General features: G+C 33.4%; 2 protein-coding genes across 2 annotated transcripts in view; one reads left to right on the forward strand and one right to left on the reverse strand.

Moving 5' to 3' along the window:
* The window catches only part of CDC73 (cell division cycle 73), a 125,964-nt gene that overhangs the window by 52,327 nt on the left and 54,089 nt on the right, over positions 1–19,548 (reverse strand). The window lies entirely within an intron of this gene.
* Positions 10,166–18,735, forward strand: B3GALT2 (beta-1,3-galactosyltransferase 2). Its single transcript, XM_017498621.2, has 2 exons — positions 10,166–10,847; positions 15,207–18,735. The coding sequence occupies exon 2, from the start codon at positions 15,327–15,329 to the stop codon at positions 16,593–16,595; it is 1,269 nt and encodes a 422-aa protein (XP_017354110.1). The 5' UTR covers positions 10,166–10,847; positions 15,207–15,326; the 3' UTR covers positions 16,596–18,735.

Below are 19,548 nucleotides of genomic sequence, written 5' to 3' on the forward strand. Positions count from 1 at the left end.
TTCTTGGAATGCAAAGACGGTTCAACATATGAAACAATCAATTTATTAATATTTAATAATATGCCATACTAACAGATAAAGCGGAAAAAACCCTCATGATAATCTCAAATGATGTAGGGGAAAAAATGGACAAAATGTAATACCCTTTCATTAAAAAATGTAAAAACTCAGCTAGGACTGGAAGGAAATGTCTTCCACATAATAAAGATACATATGAAAAACCACAGCTAACATCGTACTCAGTGGTGAAAGACAAAGAGCTTTGCCCCTAAGATCGGGAATAAGACAAGGACTACCACTTTCATCACATCTATTCAACACAGTATTAAAAGTTCTAGCCAGAGCAATTAGGCAAGAAAAACAGAAGGCATTCAAATTGGAAAGGAAGAGGTAAAATTATCTGTTTGCAGGTGACAAGATTTGTATGTTAACCTAGAGATGACACCAAAGAAAGTTATATTAATAATAAACAAGTTTGGCAAAAAGAATATAAAATCAACACACAAAAATTAGTTGTGTTTCTATACACTAACAGACAGTCCAAAAAGTAAATTAAGAAAACAATTCCACTTACAATAGCATTAAAAGTATAAAGTAGGAATAAACTCAACCAAGGAAACAAAAGACTTGTACACCGAAACTATAAAATATTGCTGAAAGAATTAAAGACACGAACAAATGGAAAGACATTTGTGTTCATGGACTAGAAGAATATTAAGATTTCTATACTATTAGAAGTGACCTGCAAATTCAATACAATCCCTATCAAAACCCCATTTCTGCAGAAATAGAAAAACTCATCCTAAAAGTCACATGGAATCTCAAAGGATCTCAAATATTTAGCCAAACTCATCTTGAAAAAGATCAAAGTTGGAGGACTCAAACTTCTATAGTTCAAAGCTTACTGCAAAGCAACAGTAAACAGAATAAAAAGAAGAGGCATAAAGACAGACATATAGATTAATGGAATAGAACACCTAGAAATAGCCTCTCACATATATGGTCAACTAATTTTTGACAAGGGTGTCCCGACCATTCAATAAGGACGGCCTTTTCAACAAATGGTGCTGGGGAAACTGGATCACCACACGCAAGAGAACAAAGTTGGACTATTACCTTAAACCATATAGAAATTTAACTCAAAAAGGATCAAAAGCCTAAACCTAAGAGTGAAAACTATAATACTCTTAGAAGAAAACAGAGCAAAAGCTTCATGAAACTAAATTTTAGCACTGATGTACTGAATATGAAACCAAAAGTACAGGCAACAAAAAAAGAAATAGATAAACTAGACTCCATCAAAATTTAAAACTTTTGTTCAAAGGGTATTATCAACATGGTGAAAAGGCAACCTACAGAAAAGGAAAAAATATTTGCAAGTCACAAATATAAAAAATTAATATCCAGGCTATATAAAGAACTCCTACAACTCAACAATGACAAAACACAAACCAGCCAATTGAAATATGAGCAAAGGACTTGACTAGGTAGTTCTCCAGAGATACAGATGGCTAGGAAGTGCATGAAAATACACCAGACATTACTAATCGTTAGGGAAAAGCGAATCAAATACTATGAGTTATCACTTCAAATACATTAGAATGGTTACTATCAAAATCTAGTAACAAAATAAAATCAGAAAATAAGAAGTATAGATGAGAATACAGAGAAATTGGAATTCTAACATACGACTGGCAGGAATATAAAATGGCACAGCTACTGTGAAAAGTGTATGATGATACTCCAAAAAATTAAAGAAGTACCATATGATCCAGCAATTCTGTTTGAGTATATATATCCAAAAAAATTGAAATCACGGTCTTAAACAGGTATTTTTATACCCAAGTTCATAACAGCATTATTCACAATAGGCAAAAAGTAGGAACAACTCAAATGGCAACATCAACACATGAACAGATAAATAATATATATAAAATTGTGTATGTATGTAGGTGTGTGTGTGTGTGTGTATATACACACACATACACCCTCATACACAATTGGGTACACACACACACACACACACACACACACACACACACACCCCTACATACATATACAATGGGTTGTCATTTAGCCTTAAAAATGAATAGAATTGTAAAACATGCTACAACCTGGATGAACCTTGAAAACGTTACGCTACATGAAACAGGCTGGTCCAAGAAAAAAAAATTCTCTGTGGGTCTGTGAGAGTGTTTCTGGATAAGATTAACATCTAAATAGGTAGACTGAGTAAAACAGATCCAACCCCCTTCCTAATGTGGGTAGGCCTCATCAAAGTCAATGATGGTGTGAATATTACAGTAGGGCAGAGCTGGAAGAAAACGCACTCTCAGTTTGCTGACACAGATCCTGAGACTTCTGAGGCTCCATTACCTGTGTGAGCCAATTCACTGTTAACAATCTCTTTATATACATTATAAGCATGCATGTTTGTATGTTAAACCACCAGTAAAATAAATACCAATAATACACTAAATCTATATATGTGTGTGTGTGTATATATACATATATATGTATATACACATATAAAGAGATTTATTTCCAGACTTACATGAAAACAGATTCTATTGGCTCTGTTTTTCTGGAGAACCCAAACTAATACAACAATTGAAATTGGAATCAAAACAGAGAAAATGTGATACAGACTACAAAATCTTTAAAAAGGGTACTCTTGCATATTAGAAAAACTTTTTACATTTGTTGATTTAAAAATGGTGTCCATGTTAATGTAGTTGAAATATTTTATCACAGAACTGCAATTAGCAAAATTCCAAAGCATATGTATTACTCTCCTTCAATATCAAAGTCTATAATGATCTCATATCTTAGGGCGCAGATGAACAATTCTGTCATATGTCTCTCTGAGGTTTAATAAAAGCACTATGTTCATTTAAATCTGGCAGAATTATTTTTATAATGGCAGAGAAACATGGATAAGGTAGATCCAGTATACATAATCATTTGTGTAGCATATGATTTTAGTCCAAAGACTAAAAGAATGTACCAATGTAACCGGAAGTGTTAATCAGCATGAAGAAAATTGACCCGTAAGTCTTAAGATGTAGGTTCCAGCTTTGACTCTGCCATAAAGTGTGGAACTCTGAGAAAATCACTGCCTCTCAGGGTCTTAGTTACTTCACCTATAAAGTGAGGAAAGTAAATTTTTAGATGCCCTCAAAGGTCCAATTCTGCTCTAAAGCTTCATTTTTCTAATGTATATAATACCTTTTCACTGGCAACAATGCCCTGTAGTACAACCTGGAATGTGCAATTAGCTGATTAAGTTTGAAGACATAATCTTCAAAGGTAGAATGGTATACCATATCAATCAGCCCTTCTTTGGTCCATGTAAATTAAAACATATTTCCCTGCCCGGTTCCTTCTATCAAACGGCATATGTTTGTAATCAGCTATTAATTTAGTTGTTTTGGGAATCACAGAATTACAGTTACTGGAATACAGATAGAGAAATAACAATATTGCAAGCTTTAAAAGATGATTCAATAAATCATCTTTTAAATATGATTTTAATATGATTCAATAAACTGAGGAAGCTACACTGAAACTTAACTACCAGAAGTCCATAAACCCCCACAACACAACACACACACACACACACACACACACACACACACAGGCACGCAAACAAGTAAGACAGTTAATTGAAATGTTCTGGAACATTATAAATTCTGGAAATAGCAATAAATTCTGTGAAAAGTTAGAAAATGTATACAAAACTCAAAGGTGAGAGAAAATTAATGAAAAATAAATACACAATACGTTCATTCATAAATAATTAAGGATAAATGGAGGATACAAACAGAAATACTACATTTTTCTTTTTTTGGCTCAATAAAACTCAGAAATTCTATTTTCTGTGAGACCACATCTTATTTAAAAGTTGGTGAAAATATAAGAAATGAATGAGAAATTAACAACAATACAAACCAAGTTCAACTGGAAAGACCAAAAGTATCAAAACAGTGAAAATGGGTGAAACTATATTTCACAAGCGTTTTTATATGAAAGACAAAATTTAAATAACACTTATTTCCAATTATTTTGTTACCTTTATAACAATCTATTTATCCATCAAGACTATCAATTTCTTCAAAGAAAGGAACCTAATGATGCACCTCACATTCCCCTGTAGCTTGTACATAAAAAATGCCTAATATTTGCCAAAGATAAGCAAACCCCTTACACAGCCTAAGAAGTTGGGGACTGGGCAGAGAATCAAACCCTAAAAGTCAAGCATTATGTCTTTGTCTGTAATCCTATAACCTCTGCACGTCTCTTGTCTGCTTTGCAAAGTTTCTTTACACTGAAGTCCCTATTGCTAATCAGACCATAACCAATCACATTGAAGATGGCTACATGAACCAAGTATATTCAACGTTCCCTTCTTTCTTCAAAAAAGCCTTTTAGAAAAAAAAAATTATTTATTTACTTCCAATATGTGCTTTATTTATCTATTTATATGGCTTTTATTAGACAGAGTCTCACTTTGTCACCAAGAGTGGAATGCAGTGGAGCAATCTCAGCTCACTGCAACTTCCGCCTCCTAGGTCCAGGTGATTCTCGTGCCTCAGCGTCCCAAATAGCTGGGATTACAGGCATGAACCACCATGTTTGGCTAATTTTTGTATTTTTAGTGGAGATGGGGTTTCGCCATATTGGCCATGCTGGTCTCGAACTCCCAATCTCAGGTGATCTGCCTGCCTTGGCCTCCCAAAGGGCTGGGCTTACAGGTGTGAGGCACCATCCTCAGCTCCCAACACTTGCTTTCTATTCTTATCTGCAAATATTTTCTGATACTAATAAATTATATTTGGGTAACTATGCTTCTTTGCAAAGTTTCAGTAGAATTTTAAGTTTCAATATTTTACATGTACTTGAATTTATACATTGTTATACTTTAAATAAATTGTGTTAATTTTTAAATACCAACAATATGCTGGGTTTGCAAAGAGTGGAGAGTAAGCTGCCTGAAATAATTTATTCAAAGATATATAATTTGCATGGAACAAGTATTTATATAAGAAATACTTTACACTGACCCACTACCTGAAATGAAATGCACAGGCAATATAACCAGCCTACACATATAATTTAAAAATTAATAAACTAATACAAATAAAACTTCTGAAGAGATTTATGATAGAGGCCAGGTGCAGTGGCTCAGGCCTTTAATTCCAGCACATTGGGAGGCTGAGGCAGGCAGATCACTTGAGGTCAGGAGTTTAAGACCAGCCTACAACATGACAAAACCTCGTCTCTAATGAAAATACAAAAATTAGCCAGGTGTGGTGGCACATGCCTGTAATCCTAGCTACTCAGGACACGGACAAAGGACAATAGTTTGAACCCGGGAGGTGGAAGTGGAAGTTGCAGTGAGCTGAGATCACACCACTGCACTCCAGCCTGGCAACAGAGCAAGACTGTGACCAAAAAAAAAAGAGAGAGAGAGAGAGAAAGGGAATTATGATAAAAAATATGCATTTCAGTATGTAAGTCTTAGACACGATTATACCAGAAGACATACTAACCAGATGCTATTCCTATACATCAAGTCATACTGAATGTAACAATTACAAATGCCCACAGACTGGTATATTACATTGGTGACTCAAATGCCAAGAACATAATTTTGATTTTTTGCAATGGTGAACTATTGGAATGTTTAAAACATAGCAAAGTACAAGCTTCCCTCATTGTACATGTAGTTACATGTCTAGAAAATCCAGTGCATGTTAAAACTGAACAAAATATACTTTATGTTCCAATTATGTTTTAAATTTACTTAATTATAAAAAAAAGTGTTTCACCTACACATATACCCAATGAAACACTCAGAAGTCCTGCAGAACACAGAGTTAGCCTTTGTTGTTTACAAAGACTGTCCCACACACCACTGCATTATTACCTCCCCTGGTCCTGAAATGCCCTTAAAAGTCATCCTGTTAACTGAAAACACCCTCACAAACTTCTAGAACACCTCCTAGAAAGCAGTACTACCCCTAGCACTGCCCCCTTGAGAACCACAGCTCTAAGAGTATTATTCCTGACTGAAACGGCTGTGCTACAGAAAAATCAAGGAATACACAAGCATAATAAGGTATATGCCAAATCACTGCTGATTTTAAATGCTCATTGTTAATAGTTTGCATGAATTAAAACAGATAAAGGTGTCTATAATTAGTTCTGAAAGAGACACTTAAATTTAGCTTTGTTTTCAAGTCAAAAGAAATTCTTAAACAACATGCGTATCGGCAGCGCAACTTGATGAAAACTGAAGGAGAAAAATAAGGCAGGCAAACACTGACACTTGTGGTCATTCTGAGATTGCTTATTTGCAATCAGGCTAATTCTTGCTTTGTGAGTTCAAGGAAAGTAAACCTGCTTCATAAATCATCTACTGACTTTAGAGGAAAATTACAAGGTTTTAATAAATATTTGACTTTCCTTCAAAAAGGGAAAACTACCTACACTAACATTAAATAACCAAAAACAAGCCATTTGGCCAAATCCTTTATGTAATGAAAAAGACTGCATCCGATTTTAAATAAAAAAAGTCAAGAGAAATAAACTCCAGGAAAACATCACGCAAACTTTTCTAATCATCTCAATAAAACTAAAATGGTCTCTAAATAACTGTGTCAAGTGACAGATTTCAGAGTGGTATAGTGAAAATTACATCTGTTCTAAAACATTAAGATTTTTGTCCAGCATTGGAAAAAATAGCTGGTACTTCTAGTAAGCCCCAGCTGAAATAAATTCCTTGAATTCAGGGACCAGCCACTCATAATAAAGCACAAACAGAAATGGAGACCAATATAGAAAGACCAGATTCATGTCTCCCTTCTAATGTCACTCAAGGATATCTGCTCATTCCAATCAAATGAAAATCATCCACCCTGGTTGAAGTGCTCCCCCCCAAGGACATATAGTTGAATGTATATACATAGATAAATAGATGATGTAACTCCATGAGTTACTATTTAGTAGCCACTTAAACAGATTTACATCTAACTCAACATGTAATAATCATTCAAAACCATTAACTACATGAATACAAAAATAATTATTTCTACATCCAGTAAAAACTGAGAATTAGGAGTCGTTACAATTCCCGTCTTTAAATTTTGACTCCTTTAGGTCTGTACTAGACATGTCCAGGAAAATACTAAAACTGGCCTGGACAGCTTTGGCCAACGATGCACATAGTAACAGTTACCTATTTCTCCAACACGGATGTGTTGTAAGATTAAAAATAGACTTATGCAAGTGATAATTACAAACCATTTATAACTATAAAACTTAACAAAACAGCTGCCAATTTCCTGAGTCTGACAAAGAAACCTGTCACACTTACTGAGTTAGTTTAACCATAGAATTCAGATGTTAAAAGAAACTAGACTAAAGGAAGAACTTCTACAAGCTCTCCTGTTATAGGATTTTTAGTTTCTCTTGACTGGGAACACGTAAGTTGCCAGAAAAAGTTACTAAAGAGACTTTAATCTCACATCTGCCTTGTTTTTCTGTACTTTACATAAAGTTCTTAACTAGCTTAACAAACTTAAAAAACAGGTTGGCTGGGCACTGTGGCTCACACCTGTAATCCTAACACTTTGGGAGGTTGGGGCAGGCAGATCACCTGAGGTCAGGAGTTTGAGACCAGCCTGGGTAACAGCAAAACCTCGTCTCTACTAAAAATACAAAAATTAGCTGGGTGTGGTAGACCACGTCGGTAATCCCAGGTACTCGGGAGGCTGAGGCACAAGAATCTCTTGAATCTGGGAGGCAGAAGCAGCAGTGAGACAAGATTGTGCCACTGCACTCCTGGGCAACAGAGTGAAACCCCGTCTCTTAAAAANAAAAAAAAAAAAAAAAAAAGAAAAAGAAAAAGAAAAAGAAAGAAACAGGTTGCGGGTATACTTTAAGGTTTGAAGTAAATTCCAGTTAAGTACACAGGCACCTTTTGTTAGTAATATTTAGAAGCTTCTTGCTGTTTAAATACTTGCTCCTTAACAAGCTCGTACAGCAGGGGGAAACCCCACTGGAAATTCAGGGACTCAACCCAATAATGTAGAGAAGCACTAATGAGTAGGTTACCCATAAGGCTCTCTTAATAATCAAGATGTATAATAATCCAGGGAGACATCAAAAAAATACAATCAAAAGAACTGGCCAAAAAAAAATAAAACTGTTTAGTCCTTCCCTGGAGAAAGAGGTAGGGAATGTCTCTAAATCAACTTTGTATCACCTACACTTAATAAGCTATGCCTAAATGCAAATGCTGTACATAGCAGTTAACCAATAAATGAATAGTTTATATTGTCACTTTTTCAACAGATACATTTTGTCTGTTGAAAAAGTGAAAATATAAAACATTCATTTATTATTCTATTAATGATTGCTGGATATGCTGTGCCAGTGTTAGAAAAAAAAATTTCACAATTTCTCTAGCAGTTCCATGTAATATAATAACAGAGAATAATGGCAATAATAGATTGATTAAAAAACACACACACAAAATAAGAATTTAGATAATCCTTCTTCAATTCCCAGCTTGGCCTCTTTTCTTATCAGTATTTAACTAATATTTGGACTAATTATTTTGCAACTCTAGGCACTGGTTCCTCATCTTTTAAGTGGGCATTATAATAATAAAACTATTATAAGAGAGTCATTTGCAATAACAGCTCAAGTAAGCTTAGCACGCAATCTGATTTTGAGTAAACACTCCATAAATGGTCACTGTGGCTAGCTTCACAGTCAAATCCCATATGAGGAATCCAATAAATAAATACTGATCTACAAAAATGAACCTGTACTTCTGGAAAATAAGTTATCTTAAGTAGGTTCTGTTACCTAGTCAAGGAATTTTTAAAAGGTAGTGAGAACTGTGGTATGGATGGATACAGACTACAAAAAACTTGGGTTTTAGTTCTCTCCTTCAAACTTAACTAGGGGAAGTCAAAACTCAGTCTAGGCTTTAGGTTTCCTATCTATAAAATTCTTTTCTTTTCCTTTAATGTTCCTTCTAACATTTCTAATACAGTGGGGTTCTTAAAACTACAAAGTACATTTCATCAGCAAAGCTCAAAAATATGTGTACAAAAATTTTTTAAATATCAGAGAAAATATAAATCTATATTCATTTGAAATCACAGATATTAATGGGGGAGGCAGGTGAGATGAAGAGTATGTAACTGTAAACATTTAGCTTAAGCTCCAAAACTGTAACTTTCTAGGACTAGATTACTGTCCCTAGAGTTTCAGAGGAAAAACTGATAATAAAGGCTATTTATAACAAAAAAATAAAAAATAAAACAAACCTTCCTCACTGCTTGGCAGTAAAAAAAGAAGGTGCCAGCCCCAGAAACATCTCAGTGAGTATTGCAGTGCTTATAAAATCTGCTTCATGGCAAGTTATTAAATCTTCCTGAAACATTAGAACAGGTAAACATAATTAGTAAAATTTCATTGCCCCCAAGAAGATCCTGCACAAGTGTGCTATATCTATTATATATCATTTTATTGAATTCTATGATACATGTAATTTTAAAAAGAAGAAAAAACAAGTAAATGCCAACATTAAAAAGTGATTTAAAATAAAGTTTTCTGCCATCAAGAACACCAAAAACCAAATAAGAGCAAAAAAGAAGTGGGCTGTATCACATCATGCATTAGTAAAGTAATCCATTGACAGCTTATTTATATAAACCCCAGAAAACAAAGGAGGGTAGGCAAAAAGGGGAGGAAAGATATATGGTTTCAATAGAAGCCATAGGTTTTAACTAGAGATTACTAAAATCAAGAGCAATTTGAAGGCAGGAAAAAAAAACTTCAAGAGGAGAATGCACTGAAGGGGTTAAATTATACCAACTTACATACAAAAGCTTATACTGCTTACACCCTATAAAAGCATGTAAGAAACACGAAGCCAACATCTAACACGGAAAACATTTAGAAAGCCTGTACTTAAGAATAAAGTTAAAAAAAGGAAATAAGCTGGAAAAAATAAAATCATAACCATTCACTTCATAATCATCACCTTTTCATATTATTCACTCATCACTACACTTGCATTGAACATATATAATTTATCACGTAAAAGCAAAATCTCTAAGCTTCTCCCTACCTTAGGTTTTTAGTCAAAATGAATGCAAACAATCACGTGGGATTCAGCCAAGCAGTGACGTTAAATTCTGCTCTGTCAGAGAGAGCATCTGTCAAGCCCACATTTAAACTGCTGCCTGCCTGTGCAGCAGCTGAGGAACCGTGGATTTCATATTATAGACTAAAACCCCATTAAAACTGCTCAAAATCCTTCCTGCAGCTGCCAGGCAACAACGAAAGAAGAGAGGTAAATCCTATTCTTTTCCAACACAACTGAAGCACTATTATTTTAGCTCTGGCTGCTTTACATTGCAGCTCAGCGTTATTACTAGAAATATGGATACTGAGACGAGAACACAGCACTGCATTGTCCAGCCAGGAAAACAGCAGATGTAGAAAGCTTCAATGCATCAACTGTCGGGAAGAGTCAACAGTGCTACAAGCAGAACGGACAACTATAGCTCTTTTGTTTAATGAAAGAGAGAGAAAATGAAAGAAAGGGAAAATTTCAGAAGACTAGGACCCATATGAAGAAGGAGGGTAACTCGAAGACAAGAAGACAGATGGACACTTTGGATGCTGTGAAAAGCAATCGCAGGAGGCAGACTGTTGGGGGATGTGCGCATGTTCGATAGCATCTTTTCTGCTGAAGTGATGGCGTGCCAAAAGTATTTTCAGTGGGCATAATCCTCTCCACATAGATGGCCTGACCAAGGAAGGTATGTCAATATCTTGTGTATGATAGTCATTTAAATGTGTTACCTTTCTATAGCCCTGGAGGCACTAATACCTGATAAGATAGTTCATTCAGTTCACTGCCCTTGAAACTATGAAAGGGTTTCTTAATATATGATTTTAAAATTTGTCATTGTTTAGAAGACAAGCTGTCACTGCTTTATTCAGCTAAACATGTAGCGTGGAATAATTCTGGGTTATAGACATCAGAGGGAAAAGGCAAATAAGAAGATGTGTTTAAAGGATTCCTTAAGAAATTGAACTTAAAATAAGAAATCTGTAGCCCTTCACTGAAAACACAGCAATATCCTACCAAATTAGGTCATACTGAATGCTTATCTAGTAAATTAAATGCTCTCTTTAAAATGGCTATCAAAAAAGACAATGCAGTGAAATTACACTAAATAGTAGCAAGGATAACCTTAAGAGCTTTTTTTCAAAGTCCTTTAAAACAAAACCTTAATACATAACAGCTTTTAGTAACAAAATCTTCCCTCCAACATCTCCCTAAATTAAGATAATGAACACAACCAAAGAGAATATCCAACAAATTTTAAGTATTACCAAGCTACAAGAAGATACTAAAAGGAAAGCATTAGCATAAGATCACATAAGGTAGTGTGAGTTTATGCATAACACCACAACAGAGTCTGGTGTTATTACACTGTCCATGAATAGAACTTTAAACAAAGAGACATCAATAGTTGTTTTAAAAATTCACCATTTGAAAGAGTGAGCTTGTATTTTATGTAAAAGACTAATTGCAAATGATCAAATTTAAGGTTGTTGCTGATGATCATTTTAAAAGTGAAAATCAAAAACAATATGAAAATACTCTGATACAAAAATATCCACAAACAGCAATACAAGGTCAAAAAATTAAATATAAATGTAGCTAATATGCTTCCAGGCTATGTGAATATGTAATAATGAACTACCGCCACTATATGTGAGTACAGAGCACAGATAAATCAAATAAACTATTCTAGCAACAATGATAGTTAGAATAGCAACTTAGGGTTCAAGAATTCAAAGACATTTCTAAAATTTTACAAACCTATCAAAGATCCTGATTTCTCCTCAATTTTACTCTACAACTCAGTAATTATCTAACAATCACAAAAGGCAAACATTTTAAAAAATATGTAAGTACTGCATTCCAAAATGAAGATTAAACAAGTTTACCAGACTCTATTACAGTTCAACATCACTCTCAATGATGAATTTTTATCCTAATAAAAGACTAATATCAAATAGTACTAAAAAATATGGTTGTAAAAATTTCAAGTCCCTCTGGGTACCTTTATCTCTCAATATTAAAGTCACCAATTAAGCAGTTTTATAACCTATACATCTTAAAATAAGTTTTTCTGTTAAACCATCACCATTTAAATCTAGGACTATTTTAACAGACTAAAGATATCAACACTTTTAAAAGCCAAATGACAAAAACTGTGTGTGTGTGTGTACTGAACAGCACTTTACAGTAATGTTCTCCCCATTAACTTCATTCATAAAATGTAAATACACATTAATAAAGTATAGATATTATCAAAACAGAAGAGATAAACCAAAGCTATTTTTCTTCTAAAAATGTAAAAGTGCAAAACTATTTTGCATACTATAGAACTTTCTTGTCTTACGCTCTCTTTTTAAGAATTAAAATACAACAGGCAGTAACTGGAGACCAATTTTATCATTTAATAAAAAGGAGGCATGGTCATTTTTATTTTCTTTTTAACAAAAAAATTTATAAGACCTGAGAAACTTTTAATAAGGAATTTTTTTAAGGCTAGACAAATGTACTTCATTTATCACTAGGAGATTTATAGTTATATATAGATTTAATATCTCAATAGCTTAATATCTACAAACATACAAATACCATGAGGTCTAAATTAAGATGCACCCCTATCACACATTGTTATAAAATCTTATTAAGACTAAAACTGTGTATTTATGCTAGATTACAGTATGCAATAATTTGCTGTTTTCTGTAATACTAAAATATTTTGGAGACATCACATCAGGTACATTCTTAAAAAAAACCATAAATTATGATTATTTTCCATCATTCATTTACTCAGTCCTTTACTCAAACATCCATTCAAACATCTGCCATTGTTTACTCCTTCTTAAACCATAAATTTACACTTAAAAAAAAAATCTAAATGATTGGCCTTCAACCAGATTCCAAGTGTTATTTTATCAGCAGAAAATAGATTCACTTAATTTACCTTTTTAACACTTAAAACAGATTTTCAAATAAATTTTAAAAGCAACTTTTGTTTCTTTTAAATTCACATACATAACCCTTATATCTAATGGTGTCTTTATAAAGTGGAGGAGGAGAGTCACTACTATTTACCAAATATATCATTTGGAAATAAAAGCTTCAAAATAGTTCCCTGGTCTAAAAAAAAGGGCCAACTATTTACAAGAAAAAGAAGGAAAACACTGCGTTTCTAAATCAGAATGCTCAGCTGTATTATTTCCAGCTTAGCTAACAGCAGAATTATGTTTTGTTGGTACAGTGAATAGCCCTGGTTTTCATTACAGGAATGTTGAGTTTAAATTCACGTAAATTCTAACAAATAGCAAACTCGATTATTTGCTTTTAAAATTCCAAACTTAAAAAAAGTTGTTCGTATCTTTCAAAATGCTTAAATAATTTTTTACATTTTAGAAATATTATAACTTCTAATAGTACTCTGTAATTTCAGAAACTGAAAATTTTCAAATGTTGGTCCTACACGGTTGGACCTTAGATATTTGTTCAAATTCCCACCTACTTGCTCCTCCTAGTGGCTGTTACTATAATAGTACTTTCATTCATTTATGCCTAACACTTTCAATCAATATTTTCAAAGTACTTAACATTATGTATGTGAATTTTACTTTATAACTATTCAATTACATGAAGATTTCCATGTAAATTCTATTTCCTAAAGGTAATTAAGTTTATGCCAAGGTTAAACAAATTATTAACCATGACTATCTCAATATTAAAGGCTAAATACATACATGTATTTATGTACATACTGTAATTTCAAATAAACAAATGCTTCTATATTAAAACTTTTCAATTGATTTCTTTTGCTTAAAGAAACCATTTTCCAAATAAAAAGTTGGAAAAATTAAAATCACATACTGATCACGCCTTCTTGCCAGAAAGTTTTATCCTCCTTTAATGGAGTTAAACTATAGCTCTTTGCCCATCTCTACTCCCTCAACATATTGGTCCCCCAAAACTAAAAAACAACAACAGAAACACTAAGAACAAACATGAACAAATCTGTGTGATGCACTGAAAACCTTGTTGCAAGATACATGACCGGTTCTTAATACATGGCATTATGAACCTTACATACTGCCATCTCATAACCGTTTAAAATATAGGACCCTAACTGTGCTATCATAAGTTCTAAAAATTTAAGAAATTCTCTGCTTGTAAATTCAGAATAATGCACAACTCAAGAATATTTAAAAATATATTATGTGAAATTCAGAATTTTCAATAGTTTCAAAGTAGCTCTTTTAATTCTAACATGGAGACTCAACCAAGATACGTTAACAGTGTTCTGCCAAAGCCACTGATAATCAGATAATTACATGCTATGTTTTAAAATTAATCTTAAGTCTAAGAACAATTACATCATGAATACTTCATACATACAATGAAAAGTTAAAATTTAAAGATACTTGAAAGTGTTAATCATTTATTACTGTCTAAAAATCCTACACTGAAGTTATTGGACCCTGAAAATTAATTTTGACAGGTGCATCTTCTCATTGACTTTCTCAACACAGTAGGGGCCAATGGAAACATGCCAAGCAGTGTACTGTGACTAACAGAACTCTGCCATAATCAACCTTGCACCGTCTGTCCCATAACTGATACATGACCATTTTACAAAAAAGGCCTCTGACTGTGCACCATACCACCAATAGTATGTCAAATCAACTTTAATTAATGCCAATACATTTTCCATCTGCTCTCAAGGCCGTTTTACACAACCTTTCTCAGAAATCAAGTAACTTTTTTTTCTACTACATGCAACTTTTAAATCTTCAACTTGGGTCAAAAGTACAAATGACCAGTGTACCAAGACAATTAAATTAATCCATTACTTTATCTCTTTAAAATGCTCACTGTGCAACAAAGGTATATTTTTAAATAAATCAATCTTGTTCTCAGTTATGCTGCCAAGGGGAAATAAATTATAAGTTTTGTTCCTGGGTTATATATTTAGAGCCTAAGACAGTCCTATGTGCCCTGATTACATTAGTATCCAAAGTCCCTTTCAGGCAGTTTTGTAAACTTTTGTGCTTCATTTTTATAGAATAACTGCAAAAGAGACAATGTGACTGAATTGGAAAATGATAGCCAAAGAATAATATTAAGGAGAGGAGCACATTTTTCGTCACCAATCTCTCATATCCCACTACTGGACATTTACAACATGCTTCAGTGGAGGAGAAGACACTGCTGCTTTGCAAAGATGACCTGGAATGCCAAGAGGTCTCTATTCCGCACTCATCTTATTGGAGTACTTTCTCTAGTGTTTCTTTTTGCTATGTTTTTGTTTTTCAATCATCATGACTGGCTGCCAGGCAGAGCTGGATTCAAAGAAAACCCTGTGACATACACTTTCCGAGGATTTCGGTCAACAAAAAGTGAGACAAACCACAGCTCCCTTCGGAACATTTGGAAAGAAACAGTCCCTCAAACCCTGAGGCCTCAAACAGCAACCAACTCTAATAACACAGACCTGTCACCACAGGGAGTTACAGGCCTGGAGAATACACTTGGTGCCAATGGAAGTATTTACAATGAAAAAGGTACTGGACATCCAAATTCTTACCATTTCAAATATATTATTAATGAGCCTGGAAAATGCCAAGAGAAAAGCCCTTTTTTAATACTACTAATAGCTGCAGAGCCTGGACAAATAGAAGCCAGAAGAGCTATTCGGCAAACTTGGGGCAATGAAAGTCTAGCACCTGGTATTCAAATCACAAGAATATTTTTGCTGGGCTTAAGTATTAAGCTAAACGGCTACCTTCAACGTGCAATTCTGGAAGAAAGCAGACAGTATCATGATATAATTCAACAGGAATACTTAGATACGTACTATAATTTGACCACTAAAACACTAATGGGCATGAATTGGGTCGCAACATACTGTCCACATATTCCATATGTTATGAAAACTGACAGTGACATGTTTGTCAACACTGAATATTTAATACATAAGTTACTGAAGCCAGATCTGCCTCCGAGACGTAACTACTTTACTGGTTACCTAATGCGAGGATATGCACCCAATCGAAACAAAGATAGCAAGTGGTACATGCCACCAGACCTCTACCCAAGTGAGCGTTATCCTGTCTTCTGTTCTGGAACTGGTTATGTTTTTTCTGGAGATCTGGCAGAAAAGATTTTTAAAGTCTCTTTAGGTATCCGCCGTTTGCACTTGGAAGATGTGTACGTAGGGATCTGTCTTGCCAAGTTGAGAATTGATCCTGTGCCCCCTCCCAATGAGTTTGTGTTCAATCACTGGCGAGTTTCTTATTCAAGCTGTAAATACAGTCACCTAATTACCTCTCATCAGTTCCAGCCTAGTGAACTGATAAAATACTGGAACCATTTACAACAAAATAAGCACAATGCCTGTGCCAACGCAGCAAAAGAAAAGGCAGGCAGGTATCGCCACCGTAAACTACACTAGAAAAGACAATTTTTTTTCAAATGTGCAATTTGTAAATATTGCTAAAAGCATGTAGAGTTAAAACTGATTACATCCATAGGACAAGTTTTAGTTAAAACTCATCACATAAAGAAATTCAAAAAGTATTTTTTTAATTTCTAAAGAAGGTAATTCTGAAAACTATAACATTATATAACAAAAGGTTTCCCAAAAGAATCTATTTAAAAAACTGTGTAAGAGGATTCTGTGTATTAACATGCAATAACAAGCATGCATAAATCAGTGGTTTAAGTCTTCTGTTAGGGCCAATAAAATATATCTGCATATATTTTCCACATAAATTTTAATTCAAGAAATGAAGACTGTCAAAGATCCTTCATTTTAGATTTAGCTTTTCATTTTAATATATAATTAGATGTAAATAAAACATCACTATCAATTTTAAGGAAATTGTAATTGTGCAAAGGACAAATTTTTTGACCTATTTTAGGGTTCTAAATGCAATAAGATTTAGTTGAGTTATTCCACAAACACATTATAAAGTTCAGATGTTTCATCAATGCAGTTCTCATGAAAGTATTTACTTTTTAAAAATAATTGAGATATTCTTTTAAATTTCTTTTATTAATACATATATCGGGAAAATTATTTTGACATGACATGATAAAATGTGAAAAATTAATGTGTCTCAGGCTCAAGTTTTTATAGTTTTAAATGTTTCAAAACAGACAAGTTTTGTTTCCTCACTGGTGTTAAGAACCAAACTACTATTTCAATGAGTTATTCAATTAGACCAATTACTGCATTCTTAAACCGTACCACCATTTAATTTCATGTATATCTGACTCAAATATATCTGTAAAAGTAACTGAAGCAAAAGTAATTACTTAAAGGCACAAATAGGATGTACTGTCGAAAAAAGATAAAGAGCGCAGGTGCAGTTTCATTCAATACATTTTTAAGACGCATGTCTGCCAAAATGCAACATACGGGAAGTTTATTTCCAGACAGAAGGTATACACATGCCAATACTTAATCATTTTATGGCACCTAATTCTTTCTTGGAGTGCCAACTTTACAAACCTGCAGTTTTTAATTTGGTAGATGACAAGTATTCTGCATCACAAATTAAAAATCTTTTTGGGAGGGATGGGGAAAACTACAAATGTTTGACAAACACAATTCTAGGATGAACAATGTATACAATGCACTTTTATCAAGTTTTTAATAATAAAGGAAAACAAAAAACTTTACTGAGTGTTATGATACAAGTATTTTCACAGTAATTTCGTTGGACTCTAACATGAATTTTAAAATCAAGAAATACTAACCTACTAACTTTAAAATAGTGTTTTTATTCCATACAAGTATGTAAATTTGTCAATCTTAATTTAGTCAGAATGTTTCTTAATTCTAATAATCATTTTTTACCCCGATTCTATTATTAAAGGATAAATCACCAGGAAGACAATTATAACATTTGTGAAACTTGAAAACACAGAAAGTGTTTAAGAATTTATCTCCATTTCAAATCATAGCCTAAGTGTTCTATTCTAAATCAAGTGATTCTGAAAGCTGATCTGTGTAACACACACCAGAGCTCTTGGTTTCAGTCTGTTTTTCACTTATTCTTTATGACTACAGAAACACCAGAATTATTAAATAGAAGTCACACACAAGAGGATAATACCAAATTAGATCAGTAAGTCCGACAAAAGACAAAAGGAATCCTTCCCTCAGTGTTGAACAATGCTCTCTGATTTATGCTTCAAAAGTTAAAAAAAAAAAAAAGAGTATGCGTGTATGCATACAAAGATGCGTACATAGAGAACTCGAGTGCTATTTGTCCAAATTATGACTACAGTGGAGGATCTTTAAAAGACAGTAATTTTCAGCCAGAAAAAGTTTTTTTTTTTAATGACTCATGAAAAACAGATTTCTTAACAGACATCTAAATTGTTCCTATCTCAAGCTTCAATTTAAAATCTATAAAATTTATAAAATCTATAAAAAATTTTTCTATTTTTAACATTATCTTGAAAAATGATAGTAATCCGACATCAGACACTGTGAGTCCTCAAAGGGGAGTGGACCAAACAGTAAAGTGTCTTGGTACTGTTGAAAATCCTTACTTTAAAATAAATATTCTACTATTAATTTACTTTTGACTTTCCCACAATATTCAAGTCATTTTTCTTAAGCAAAATAAGCTGACAGTGTATTTAAACATCTCACCACTTGTTAATTGTGCCTTTTTCATCCCAGTACTATGTGATTTTTGTATACATAAAAATATAATTTTAAATGACACCGTTGCTTTTGGTCAAAAGGTATAGAAACTATGTAATCTTTATGTTCAAAGTGTTAATAGGTACTTCAGAAGATGAAAACACAAAAACTTTCAATACTTAGTTTATTTTGATCAAGTATATAAGTGCTGAAATTCTAATTCAACCAAATAATTGAGATTTCTCCCCCACTTCTTTGTATACAGCATAATTACATATAATCGCAAGTGGAATTTTATTGATATTCTATTTCTAGCAAATTCTACAAAAATAATACCATTAATAACAGCAGTAGAAACAATTTACTGATTGTACAAGCAGTATGCTTGGTACTGTGTTAAAGCACTTGACATACATGATCTCATACAGTCCTTATAAACAACACTAAGAGATAGCAAAGACTCATGTAAGAGGTTAAATACCTAAGATCACATAGCTAGTCAAGCAGCAGGTTTCCATTTCAAGGATCACGTTTTTAATCATTACACTGTTCTGCTATTATTTGACACTACAGCTGATAAAAAGAAGTCTAGAGCTGAGCAAAACTGGTCTGTCCCTTTATATTCCCATTCTCTGCTTGTTCTTCATCCTTCGCCAGGCCTCCAGGCTTCATACCATTTTCACACACTGGAGGGGCACCTGATATTAAAAGCAATGAAGACAAGAGAAAAGAAAGTATATCCGAT

This window comes from Cebus imitator, unplaced genomic scaffold, assembly GCF_001604975.1.
Source record: "Cebus imitator isolate Cc_AM_T3 unplaced genomic scaffold, Cebus_imitator-1.0 Scaffold247, whole genome shotgun sequence".
Classification (NCBI taxonomy): Eukaryota; Metazoa; Chordata; class Mammalia; order Primates; family Cebidae; genus Cebus; species Cebus imitator.

Excerpts from the sequence above, each read along its gene's own strand:
- B3GALT2 (XM_017498621.2), top strand. The coding sequence starts at position 15,327 with ATGCTTCAGTGGAGGAGAAGACACTGCTGCTTTGCAAAGATGACCTGG.